Raw genomic sequence first — 11,752 nt, forward strand, 5'->3', positions numbered from 1 at the left:
AGCTGGTAACAGGTTTCCAACAGAATCTGCTAAAACAGATTTGGTTATCTGAATACTTATTTGCGTCGCGCCCTATACAACTCGTGGCACAGACAAACAAAAGAAGTAACATAAAGGACGTAGCGTCATGTGATATCAAGAATTCATTAAAATAACCCTTAATAATATATGCGAAACGATGTACATACTTGTTAAAATGTTAAAATGTAAAAAGTGACGCATGTAGGCTGGAAGTTTTGTACCAAAAATTATATTTTCCTAACTACTTATTAAAATATATAGATTTTTAGAGAATTAATAAAATTTGCATGCAAAATGTAGTAAGGAAAACACATACATTTATTTATCAGTGCAAACGTTTTTGAAAGTGGAATTCATTGTTACGTCGATCAAGGTAGTATTATGTATTGTATCATCTGTACCTCACATAACATGCTCGATTCTCGACGCTTACTAAGGAAAACCATCTGAAAATTGAGTCGCTTCGGTGCTTTTTTTTTGTATATGAGTGTTGAGATCCAATTATGTGATCGTGAATGGTCATTCCCAAAAAGGAAACCTTGTAACGGGGATCAAGATCATATAATCTGGTCTCGTGATTCACATACCGAAACACCGAGCAGAGACACTCTGTTCGTTTCTATCTTTAAAGAACTAGAACTTCATTGTCTTCCATGTTGATTTCTCACGACTCAATTTTCGGACAGTTTTCTCTAGCAAGTGTCGAGATCTGTTTATACGATCTTGCTTATAATTACTAGAAAATTTATCAGTACCAATAAAATCACGCGTAAAGTAACCAGTAGTAAAATGTACTTACTTTTATGTTTATGTTTTCAATAAATGTTTCTAAAGTAATTATTTACAAAAGAAAAATTTCGTAGAAAGTTATATATCTATAAAAAAAGTATCGGTTATGAAAATTAATTTAATTTGTTTTCAATTATTTGAATCTGTATGCACATCTCTACATATATGTATATGACAACGATGTAACATACAGTAACAAAGAATCGATTATATTTATTCCTTGGAACTGAGAAGTAAAGTTTATATGTGTCATATTGACTTGTTTCTTTAATATAAATAGTTCATAAAGGTATTAGAATTAGTATTTGTTTTTAATGTTACGCGTTTATTCTGCTACAGTTTATCACAAATTAAATTAAAAATACAAGGATTTTAATGTATATCACTAAAATATTTTATTTGATTATAAGTAACGTTACATCTAAGAAATTAAAGTATTGAACACTAACTTAATCTTTATTAACATTACAGATTGCAAGCATGGATTATGATGATTTCTTCTTCGAAGAAGATAAGATGTTGGTTTCATACAATTGATTATTTACTTATTGATATGTGTTACATTTCAATTTAAATATGCTTCCTTTTTCTTGTAAAATGCATGTTTGTATGCCACGGTACGGTGGAATAGTCTAGTGGATCAAACAGTACTATCTACAAGTAATATAACTGTAACAAATATTGTCGATGAATCTAAAGAAAGTTTTGTTCCATTAACCACCGTGCCATCAGCTAATGTGCAATTGCATCAATTTACTACAATGGAAGATCGCATGTATGCATTTTTATGTTCCACTATCTTATCTTTCATTTAAATTTCTTTTACTAACATTTTCTATAATATATTTAAGAGATGTTACAAACTGTATATTTTCTGTTTCTTTTAATCATTATGGAACGTAGACCAGATGTAGAACTGGTCAGTCAAGATCAGTCTCTTCATCATCTACCCAATAATACGTAAGTTTTGATAATAATGTGTTTAATGCTAAAGTTATATTTTAATGTATTAATTGGTACTTAATTTGTTTATAGTGTTTCATAAAAATTAATAATATAATTCAGTATTTTTTAGTTTAATATTTCTAAACATTTAATTATTATCAGAACATTCAGGTAAGGATTTTTTTGACCAGTTATTTGATACAGATTTGTATTTAAATTGTTTTATTCTTCCTTATCTATATATTAAGCTTTATTTTATGAAATGTCATACCTCTAAGCTTTTAAAATTATTTTGTATCTATTTATGCACATTATTAACTGTTAAAATATATTATAAACAATAATATAATAGATAGTTTTATGTTAATGTACAGCATACTTTATATATTTATATGCATTTATATAAGAAGTATTATTAATTTATTATTATTATTGTTATTATAATAAATATGTTTATAACTTATTTCATGCTAAGAATATGAGTATGGAAGTGAATTGTATCAAATAAGTATTATACAAGTATTTTATGTGAAACAATATATTGATGTATTCTTTTGTTACATTAATTTATACAGGGGTATGACCATAACTTCTGGAAATATTGTAATACAAAAAGATAGCAGTAATCTTATTGGCATAAGTATTGGAGGCGGAGCACCATTATGCCCCTGCTTGTATATTGTACAAATTTTTGACTATTCACCTGCTGCTATAGATGGTACTTTACAATCAGGAGATGAACTTGTAGCAGTAAATGGAGTATCAGTTAAAGGAAAGACAAAAGTAGAAGTTGCAAAAATGATACAATCTTGTGATTCTCAAGTCAGTATTAATTATAATAAATTACATGCCGATCCTAAACAAGGTCGTACTCTTGATATAGCTTTGAAAAAGGTATTTATTGTCCAAACTTATATATTTATTATAAATGGTTACATTATTTTAATCCTTAAATTAATTTTAGGTAAAACATAGATTAATTGAAGGAATGGGAAGTGCAACAGCAGATGCACTTGGATTATCACGTGCCATTCTTTGTAACGATGCACTCGTACAACGATTAATGGCATTGCAGCGCACAGAAAATTTGTATAGAGGTTTAGTTTCCCATGCTAATGCTACTTTACATAGTTTTTTTGATTTAATACAAATATACAAAGGTATTGTTATATATTTTTAAATAAATTATCAAATTCCAAAACTCATTTTTAAATTTAACTGTGTCAAAAATTATTCAATTTTGAGATTATATATATATATACAAATATTACAATAATATTTTGCTTTAATATTTTAAGTATCATCATATTGCATATTTTAGTATTTGGTGATGCCTTTGCTGCAATAGGAGTAAGAGAACCACAACCACGAGCTAGTGAAGCTTTCAGACAATTTGGTGAACAACATAGACAAATGGAAAAATATGGAATAACAATTTTAAAAAATTTGAAACCTATATTAAATGATTTAGGCACATATCTTCACAAAGCTATTCCAGATACTCGATTAACCATAAGCAAATATGCTGATGCAAAATTTGAATATCTTTCTTATTGTCTGAAAATAAAAGAAATGGATGATGAGGAACAAAGTTACGCATCAATACAAGAACCTTTTTATCGAGTGGAAACAGGCAATTATGAATATCGTCTAATCTTAAGATGTCGACAAGAAGCTCGTGCAAAATTTGGTAAACTTAGATCAGATGTACTTGTAAAACTCGAATTATTAGACAATAAACATGTTCAAGATGTCGTATGGCAATTGCAAAAATTTGCAGCTGGTTTAGCAAAATATTATACTAATACACGAGATTTATTATCCTCTGCAATGTTATTTCCTGTTGAAGTTGATTTATCACATTCTGCATTCCAATATAAATCTACTGGTCCTCAAGTAATAACTGATGGAGAGGATGTAGATGAATTTGAACCTGAAGAAAAAGCAAATATAAATGAAGATTTACTTATAGATACACAAAACTTTCCACTAATAACATCAGAATCTAACAATATGTAGCAATGTGCTTCTTGCTTTCAAAGAATTTTATGAACTATTACGATATTTTATTAATATTTAAATATGAATGATATTATATATACAGTGAGCCTTTTCTAGTGTAACATACTTTTACTACTTTTAATGGAATTCTGCTCTAGTTTCATTCTTTTTCATAATACAAAAAACGAAACCAAAGATTATTATTTAAAAAGAACCATATAATTCTAACAAATCTGTATAAAAGAAATATATATATATATTGTATTATATATTTTTTTTTCTTTTTTTGTTTCTTTTGCTATTTTAAAAATATTTAAATTTTATTAAAATTGTCTTCATACATAAGTATTCATTGTAAGGTATAAAAATGTATTTGTTACATTCTAAACTATTATAATAAATGTATATTCTATGTCAAATGAATATTATTTTTGTAAAAATTATAAATATTTTAAAAATTTTTAATATTTATTATTTAAGTATGATCAAATTAAATTATTCAAACACTTACTGAAATAGTTCAATATGAAAAAAATTTTCTATAACAATACTTATGCAAAAGTATAAAAATTGCAATATATAATGTATATCTATTATTATTACATATATATATATTGCAGTATTAATTGATTTTAAACAATAAGATTCTGTACAATCTTTTGTACTAATATCTGTAAATACTACGAAACTATAATCATGAAACATATCTACATATTTCGACAATATTATGAAATGCTCAGAATAATTTTTAAAAGCTATTTATGTTTATATTTATTCGAATACAAAATATTATCACAAACATAAAATAATATTAAATCTTTCTGCAATATATTTACATATTTTTTTAACTATTTTCTAAATGTAATAATTGTTTATTTAAAAAATCTCAGATTAGTATATATCTGTTTCATTAAAAAGTAAGGATTAAGTAAATCACAAATAATTATTTTATGTATTATAACTTAAGTTAAACTAATATGCTTATTAAACATTTACTTTATTTATTTATGCATTTATTCATATCTATTATGTAATTTTTTAATGTTTTTCGTCATTAATGTTTGTATTTAATTTTACTATGATGCTATTACATAGTAATACTGATACTACGTATCATAATATTAAAATAGAAAACTCATTGATTTCTTTAGTAAAAATTTCATTTTAAAAAGATTTGTTAAAAAGAAGTTAAATTTATATTTTTGAAACGTTAAGTATCATAACTTTACATTTTTTCTGCAATATAGATTAGTAATGTATATTAAATTATTAAAAAATCAATTAAAATTTTTTAAACAAATGTACGAATTTAAGTATTAATTTCAAAATACTCATTCTAATTAAAACTAAATAAAACTAATCATATCTAAGATATTGTATATATATACATATATATTTTTAATAGCATAACTATAATATGATAAAGTTTATCAAGTAACTAGTAAGATAGTAATTAAGTTTAACATGGATATATGCAGCCAGAGATTCTCTCGAATACAGCATAAATGAATAGAACTAGGTAGAACTGACAATGGGGTTATTAACGGATCCTACGGCAGGATCTGGAAAAATAATAAAATTTTTATTAAAACGAGAACGACCACTTTGTTTCTTCTTATACATTAGCGGTATTGTTTGGATATTAGTTCTTGCTTTGCCCATATTCAACGATAGTAAGTATGAAATTGTATTATCTAAATCAACAAAAAATTAGGTTATGTTATAAAGATAATCTAATAGAAAATATTAACATAAGTAATTAATATTATAAATATCAATTATTTTTATTATCTATATTTGCTACATAAATAAAATAGGATTTATATATAGATTATTTTAGTTTATTATCAGAATGACATCATACATATATTTTATAATATTATTTATACAATGTGTTTTGTATAATGGATCAAATATTTTTAAGGTGTATAATACTGATTGTATAATACTGATTAAAATAAGAAAAAATATGTCTTATTAATATGAATTTATAAAATAATTATGAAGATATTCAGTATTTTATGTCATCTGTTAAAGTTGTAAGTGGACTGCAGATTTTTATATATTTATAGGAAATTTGAAAATACAAGATTGCACAGAATACACATAAAATAAAAAAATATATAAATACCCAAAGTATCATGTTTTCTATAATACTTGATAGATAAAGCAATTCTCTATTGAGAGTCTATCTTTTTAATTATATTGTAAAGAATATGAATGTACATAAAAATCTGCAATTTACTTACAAAAATATGCAATATAGAACTGAGATTATATTTCAGCATTTCAACATATTATAAATTATAGAATATATCTAAGAGTTATATATAATATAAATGTAAATAGAACATTTTTTTTAATATTTTTTGTTTTTACCTGAAGATTTTTGCATTCAAATAAAAAAAAGTTAAAAATATGGAATATATTATATAAAGAAGTAAAATAAAGGTCTGACTTTAAACAAACTGTTATTTTTGTTTTTTTCTGGTAGATAGAAATATTTATTTTAATGAACTATATTATATGTAAATTAATTCTTCCAATACAAAGTAGTAATAGTATTTATTGCATCATCCATACATTATTCAATATTTTTGAATACTATACATAATATCAATCTAACATATATATATATAATAATATTAATATATAAATGTCCTAAATATGTGTATTTTTTAAACATGTAGATACCTATTTCTCTGAAAATGCTTTATTGCCAGGATTGGTTACGAAAGAAAGTAACTTGGCGCAAACAGCAAAACAATATTACATACACTTAATCCATGAAATGAAACGATATCCCGATATAATGCCATATGCTTGGTTAGCTGCAAAATTAAATCAGCTTCATTTGGATGTTTTTACACATAATTTCACATTAGTATATCCTTTTCAAGAGCAACAGGTAAATGAAAAAACGTATCATTTATTTTTATTAGGTAGTTTCTCAGATATTTCTTTAAATTAATTATTAAGTGAGTTATACTATCATCAAAGAAAGACAAAATTTTGAAAGATATAAAAGGTATTTCGTAAAGATATAAAGATTGGTACATTTATAGTTTACAGGCCAAAATATATATGGGATTATGAGAGCTCCAAGAGCAGCTAGTACAGAAGCAATTGTAGTTAGCGTCCCTTTTAGACCAATTAATAGTATTTATTTGGATACTGCACCTTCTATTGCTCTTCTTCTTGCATTTGCTAAATTTTGTAGAAGTAAGTATTTACAAAAAATATAATTAAATTGTTTTTTAATAATTCTGATAGTATTATCTTATAATAAAATGAGAAGTGTCTTTGTATTATGTACAAATAGGCTTGGATAACAGTTTTGAAGTATATAAATATCATACAAGAACATGAAAATAAATAGAAGTTTTAAAATCAATATGTGTAAAGATAAAAATGTAATTCTATATAAGGATTATGCTTATTTCTTATATAATATAATTATTTGTATTTATTTAGTTATATACTTTTATTTTATTAATAATGTATTAAAAACTTGATTTATAGAACAGAAATACTGGGCAAAGGATATTGTATTCCTAATAACAGAACATGAACAATTAGGAATACAAGCGTGGTTGGATGCATATCATGGAGTTACTAGTGGTAACGAAGGTATACTTGTATCTGGAGATCTTCCTGGTCGTGCTGGCTCCATTCAAACTGCTATTAATTTGGAATTACATTCAATGAAGATTACATCTATTGATGTTAAAGTATGTTTGTTTTATTAAATTTTAATTAACTAAAATTCTAGAGTAGAATTATTATTATATATTTTTATTTAATTTTAATTACCTAATAATCCTTTTCTATTCTGTAAGATTTGAACATGTGTAAATTTATGTACAAAAATATTTAAATAATTTATGTTGTATTTTATTTTAAAGCAAAAAAAGATTAAGAGTCAATTTCATTGAATAAATTTATCGTCTCTCATTCATCTGTTTGTTAAACAAAATTAAAATTTTTATTTCAGCTGTATTAAAAGAAATGAAATGAAAAAATGAATGGATGTTTATAATACTTGAATATATCCAAAATGTTTCAATTTATGCAGTAATTATTATTTATTTGACAAATATTATTATTCTTAAATTGTAGATAATTTAAAGGAAATTTGTAAAAATATCATTTTGTCTAGAATCATATAAAGTTTCCTTTTTCTCTAGGTAGAAGGATTAAATGGTCGATTACCCAATTTAGATCTTTTTAATTTGGCACAAAATATGATAGCCAAGGAAGGAATTCGACAATCATTTCAAAGACGTTTTGATGTTAAATATAAAAATAAGTTTAACTATTGGTGGTATCATTTCAATACACTTCTGATGATGATTACAAGTCAAGCTACTGGAATTCCAACAGGAAATCATGGACTTTTCCATAGGTATTTAATAACTATAAAAAATCATGAAAGATTTATTGTTAGTTTGTTATTCCTAATACATATATATGATTCTATTTACAAATCTAAAAGTATTTTTTTCTATCTAGCATATTTCAAAACGTTTGTAATAACAGATTAAAATAACATTACTGAAATTAATGATGTTAATATGCATAGTATTAATTAATGTATAAACAAAAACCATCCTGTTTTATGTCTTATTTGGTTGGTCAGATTTATAAATTCTCTTGTGAGAAATACTGATTATTTTACTTTTCAATAAGGATTATTGTATTTTAATTATTATGGTTTTCTCATCATTTAATAATTTTCCTTTAATTAATATTATTATAGGTTCGGTATTGAAGCGATTACTTTGGAAGGTTTTGAAAAGCCTGGTCAACAAAATTCTAATGGAAATTTTTACCAAATTGGTCGTATTGTAGAAAGTATAGTACGATCGTTAAATAATTTATTAGAACGTTTTCACCAATCTTATTTTTTTTATCTGCTTCCATCAACAGATACTTATATTTCTATTGGTGAGTGAAAACTAATGTTTTATTTTTCGTTATTAAAAAATTTACAAGCTTAGAAAATAAAAAATCCATTGCAATATATAATTATATACAGAGTTAGTCTTTATATATTTAGTAATGAAATATAAATAATTATCATTGAAAAAATATTTTAGGACTTTATATAAGATCTTTAGTCTTAATTATTGCTGGGATATTTGTAAAAGCATTTTCTATTTGGCAAAGGCTTCAAGTATCCACTTCTGTAGAAGATAAGAAAAACACAGTTACTAAACAGTCAAAGGTTTGTTTTTTTAACTTTCTTTTTACATGTTTAACTAATAAATAACTTTAACTAATAAATAAGCTGAAAATTTAATATTTTATAGAATATAGATAAATATAGAATATTTGTTTAAGCCATAAATTGATATATTTTCTGCAATTATAACAAGTATTATATACTTATAACATATACTTTTTTTATAGAATGATGGATTTGACATTGGCATTATTATGTCAGAAATATTATGGAGCCATATTTGTGGTGTTGTAATTGCAACATCCCCATTCCCACTTACTTATTTTGGTAAAAAAGTAAATTCTCATACAGAAGACTCTATATATTTCGGTTTTGTTGCAATAACTATCTTAACATTAATATGGCCATTTTATTCTAGAAGGTAACTCATGTTAATTCATTAACTGATGCCATAATAAGTTATACTTAAATTAATTATTGTTACTTCTAGGCAAATGAAGTATAAAAATGCAGCTTTAGTTTGTGTGATTGCACTAGTAGAGTTGGGTACTGTATTAATGTGCATAGCAATGCATAATTTTTCTTTGGCACTTCTTACTGCTGTAATTTATGTACCTTTTGTATTTGTTCTACCAATAACACCAAAACAAAATCTCACCAAGTAAGTACATTTTAAACATTAAATTCTTTTTAGATCATATTTTTCAAAATATAAAATAAAACGTATTGTCCAATTTGATTTATATTAAAATATTTGAAATATTATAGTTCACATAACTTATTAATTTACAAACTGTTTTTCCTAAATACAAAAAATTATTAATTACAAATTATTATTTCTTATTCTTTTATATCATAAAAACATTTTTAAAGGACTGGAATATTATTTAGAATTATTAAAATTTATAATAAAATTATGTTACAGATCGCGCAAAATGCTTTCTTTTATGTGGGTTTTTCTACATCCATTTATGATTGCAAGTTTATTCATAATGTCTTACACATACATATATTTTTTTTCTGATTCCCTCCCCTCAATTTTATTTCGAGGATATCGTGCTACAAAACAAGCATTTGTTTTTAGTATCATGGATTCAATGATTTATGGGAATTGGTTATATAATGTAACAGTTTCCACAATGTTTCCTATTTGGTTTATATTTTGGAACATTTTATGTTTTAATATAGTATGAATTCCTAATATGTGTAAATAGTTCTTTTTATAATAAAAATTATAATTATGAGAACTTATTATTATTATTATTATTATCTAAGGATTTTATAAAATACTGTATACTGTATAATAAGAAAAATTTGTTAGTATCACATTTCATCAATATGAAAAACTATTTATATTATTATTTATTCTTCTTAATTAAGACGCAATAGACAGTCACTGCCTACTATACATTGTATAGAATACTTATTTATAATATTTAGAAAGAAGTTGAATTTTTGAGATTCTAGATTACCACATTTGTATTATTTTCACTGTGATGATAATAAATGTATAATTACACAAAAGTTTAAATAAAAATCTGAAGCTTATTTTCGATTTTGAATACTGTATAAATTTAATTTGTATAATGTATTCAACTTTTTATGTGATTATAAAATATTTTAATTAAATTATTGCATAATGAAAATAAATATCAAATAAAAAATGGGCTTACTTAAATAAAAACTTTACTATAGGGAACAAACAATTACTGACGTTTTTCGCAATCTTGTAATTTTCAACATGTAAAATACAAAGATAGAAAATATAAGTTCTAAAGTGTAGAATCTATTGGTTCAACAATTAAAACTGGGCATTTTTAGGTTCCACACACACGTTACTTTGACGCCATAATTACTAATTTGATAATCTACCAAAAATTATCAAAATGTATTGCATGTGATGCCTCGAAAAAATGGAGCTTATAACAGAAGATAACATCTTAATATAGTTACCACAAATATATTTATAAAAATGCCTTTATTTACATATGTTACGGGCGAAGTTCGCAGAAATGATACGGAATTGAGATGGGTTAGGGTCAGGTTATAGAAGAAGAAGACTTGGAATCTCCGAGGAGGACGCGTGGGACCAGTGGCGATCTGAGCTGATCAACGAGGGAGGCGAACATCAGGGAGACATGGAGAAGCCGCTGCGGCCTCCCGCTCACATACAGGATGACCCAGGCGCTTACTGGACACGGCGTGTTCGGCGAGTACCTAAGAAAAATCGGACGGGAGACGACAGACATTTGTCACCACTGCGGAGAGGGCAGGGACGCAGCGCAGCACACGCTGGTGTTTTGTTCGGCGTGGAAGCTGCCCCGCTACATTCTGCGGCACGCCATAGGAGAAAGATTGACCCCCTCAGCGATTGTAGAAGCGATGTTGAGAGGGTCACAGAAATACAAGGCCGTCCGCCTCTTCTGCAAGCGAGTTATGCTCGCGAAAGAGCGAGCAGAAAGGGAGAGAAAAACTTTCACCCTTGTAGGATAAGACGATGGAGGAGGATGGCAGTCAGGCGACCTAGAGCCGCTCCATCGCCGTCCCAACGGACCACGACTAGAAGGGGCGATAGCGCTAGGGATAATGGCGCCCCCTAACGCCAAATTCAATAATCAGGAATTATTAGGACTGGCTCGAACAAGAGGACGCGGGAAGGGGGTGCAACAGAAGTTAATTCATAAGAGGTTCCTGGAGTACTCCTGTCATACGCGTAGGATGGTTATCGTGGAGTTTTGGTCAGTAGGAGTCCGACACTACTCTGCTGTTACGCGATTATTAGAACAGCGGAGTGTCCATGAGGATTTCTCC

The 11,752-nt window shown here is 26.2% G+C and overlaps 2 protein-coding genes across 8 annotated transcripts; both read left to right on the forward strand.

Annotated features, from left to right (window-relative positions):
* Positions 1-849: 849 nt before the first annotated feature.
* LOC126866954 (PRKCA-binding protein) lies at positions 850-4,175 on the forward strand. 7 transcript variants are annotated; one of them, XM_050620994.1, is made up of 7 exons: positions 850-1,099; positions 1,282-1,328; positions 1,442-1,585; positions 1,714-1,770; positions 2,331-2,649; positions 2,720-2,915; positions 3,077-4,175. In XM_050620994.1, the coding sequence occupies exons 2-7, from the start codon at positions 1,291-1,293 to the stop codon at positions 3,772-3,774; spliced, it is 1,452 nt and encodes a 483-aa protein (XP_050476951.1). In that variant the 5' UTR covers positions 850-1,099; positions 1,282-1,290; the 3' UTR covers positions 3,775-4,175. The 7 variants fall into 7 exon arrangements, with proteins under 7 accessions (XP_050476951.1, XP_050476955.1, XP_050476952.1 ...); XM_050620998.1 differs by lacking the exon at positions 1,442-1,585 and having other exon boundaries at positions 850-1,187; XM_050620995.1 differs by lacking the exon at positions 1,714-1,770.
* Positions 4,176-5,169: 994 nt separating this feature from the next.
* On the forward strand, positions 5,170-11,732 carry LOC126866938 (glycosylphosphatidylinositol anchor attachment 1 protein). Its single transcript, XM_050620967.1, has 10 exons — positions 5,170-5,429; positions 6,447-6,664; positions 6,822-6,978; positions 7,279-7,487; positions 7,944-8,161; positions 8,516-8,703; positions 8,856-8,983; positions 9,169-9,362; positions 9,432-9,602; positions 9,867-11,732. The coding sequence occupies exons 1-10, from the start codon at positions 5,288-5,290 to the stop codon at positions 10,132-10,134; spliced, it is 1,893 nt and encodes a 630-aa protein (XP_050476924.1). The 5' UTR covers positions 5,170-5,287; the 3' UTR covers positions 10,135-11,732.
* Positions 11,733-11,752: the final 20 nt, after the last annotated feature.

Source organism: Bombus huntii, chromosome 6, assembly GCF_024542735.1.
Source record: "Bombus huntii isolate Logan2020A chromosome 6, iyBomHunt1.1, whole genome shotgun sequence".
Taxonomy (NCBI): Eukaryota; Metazoa; Arthropoda; class Insecta; order Hymenoptera; family Apidae; genus Bombus; species Bombus huntii.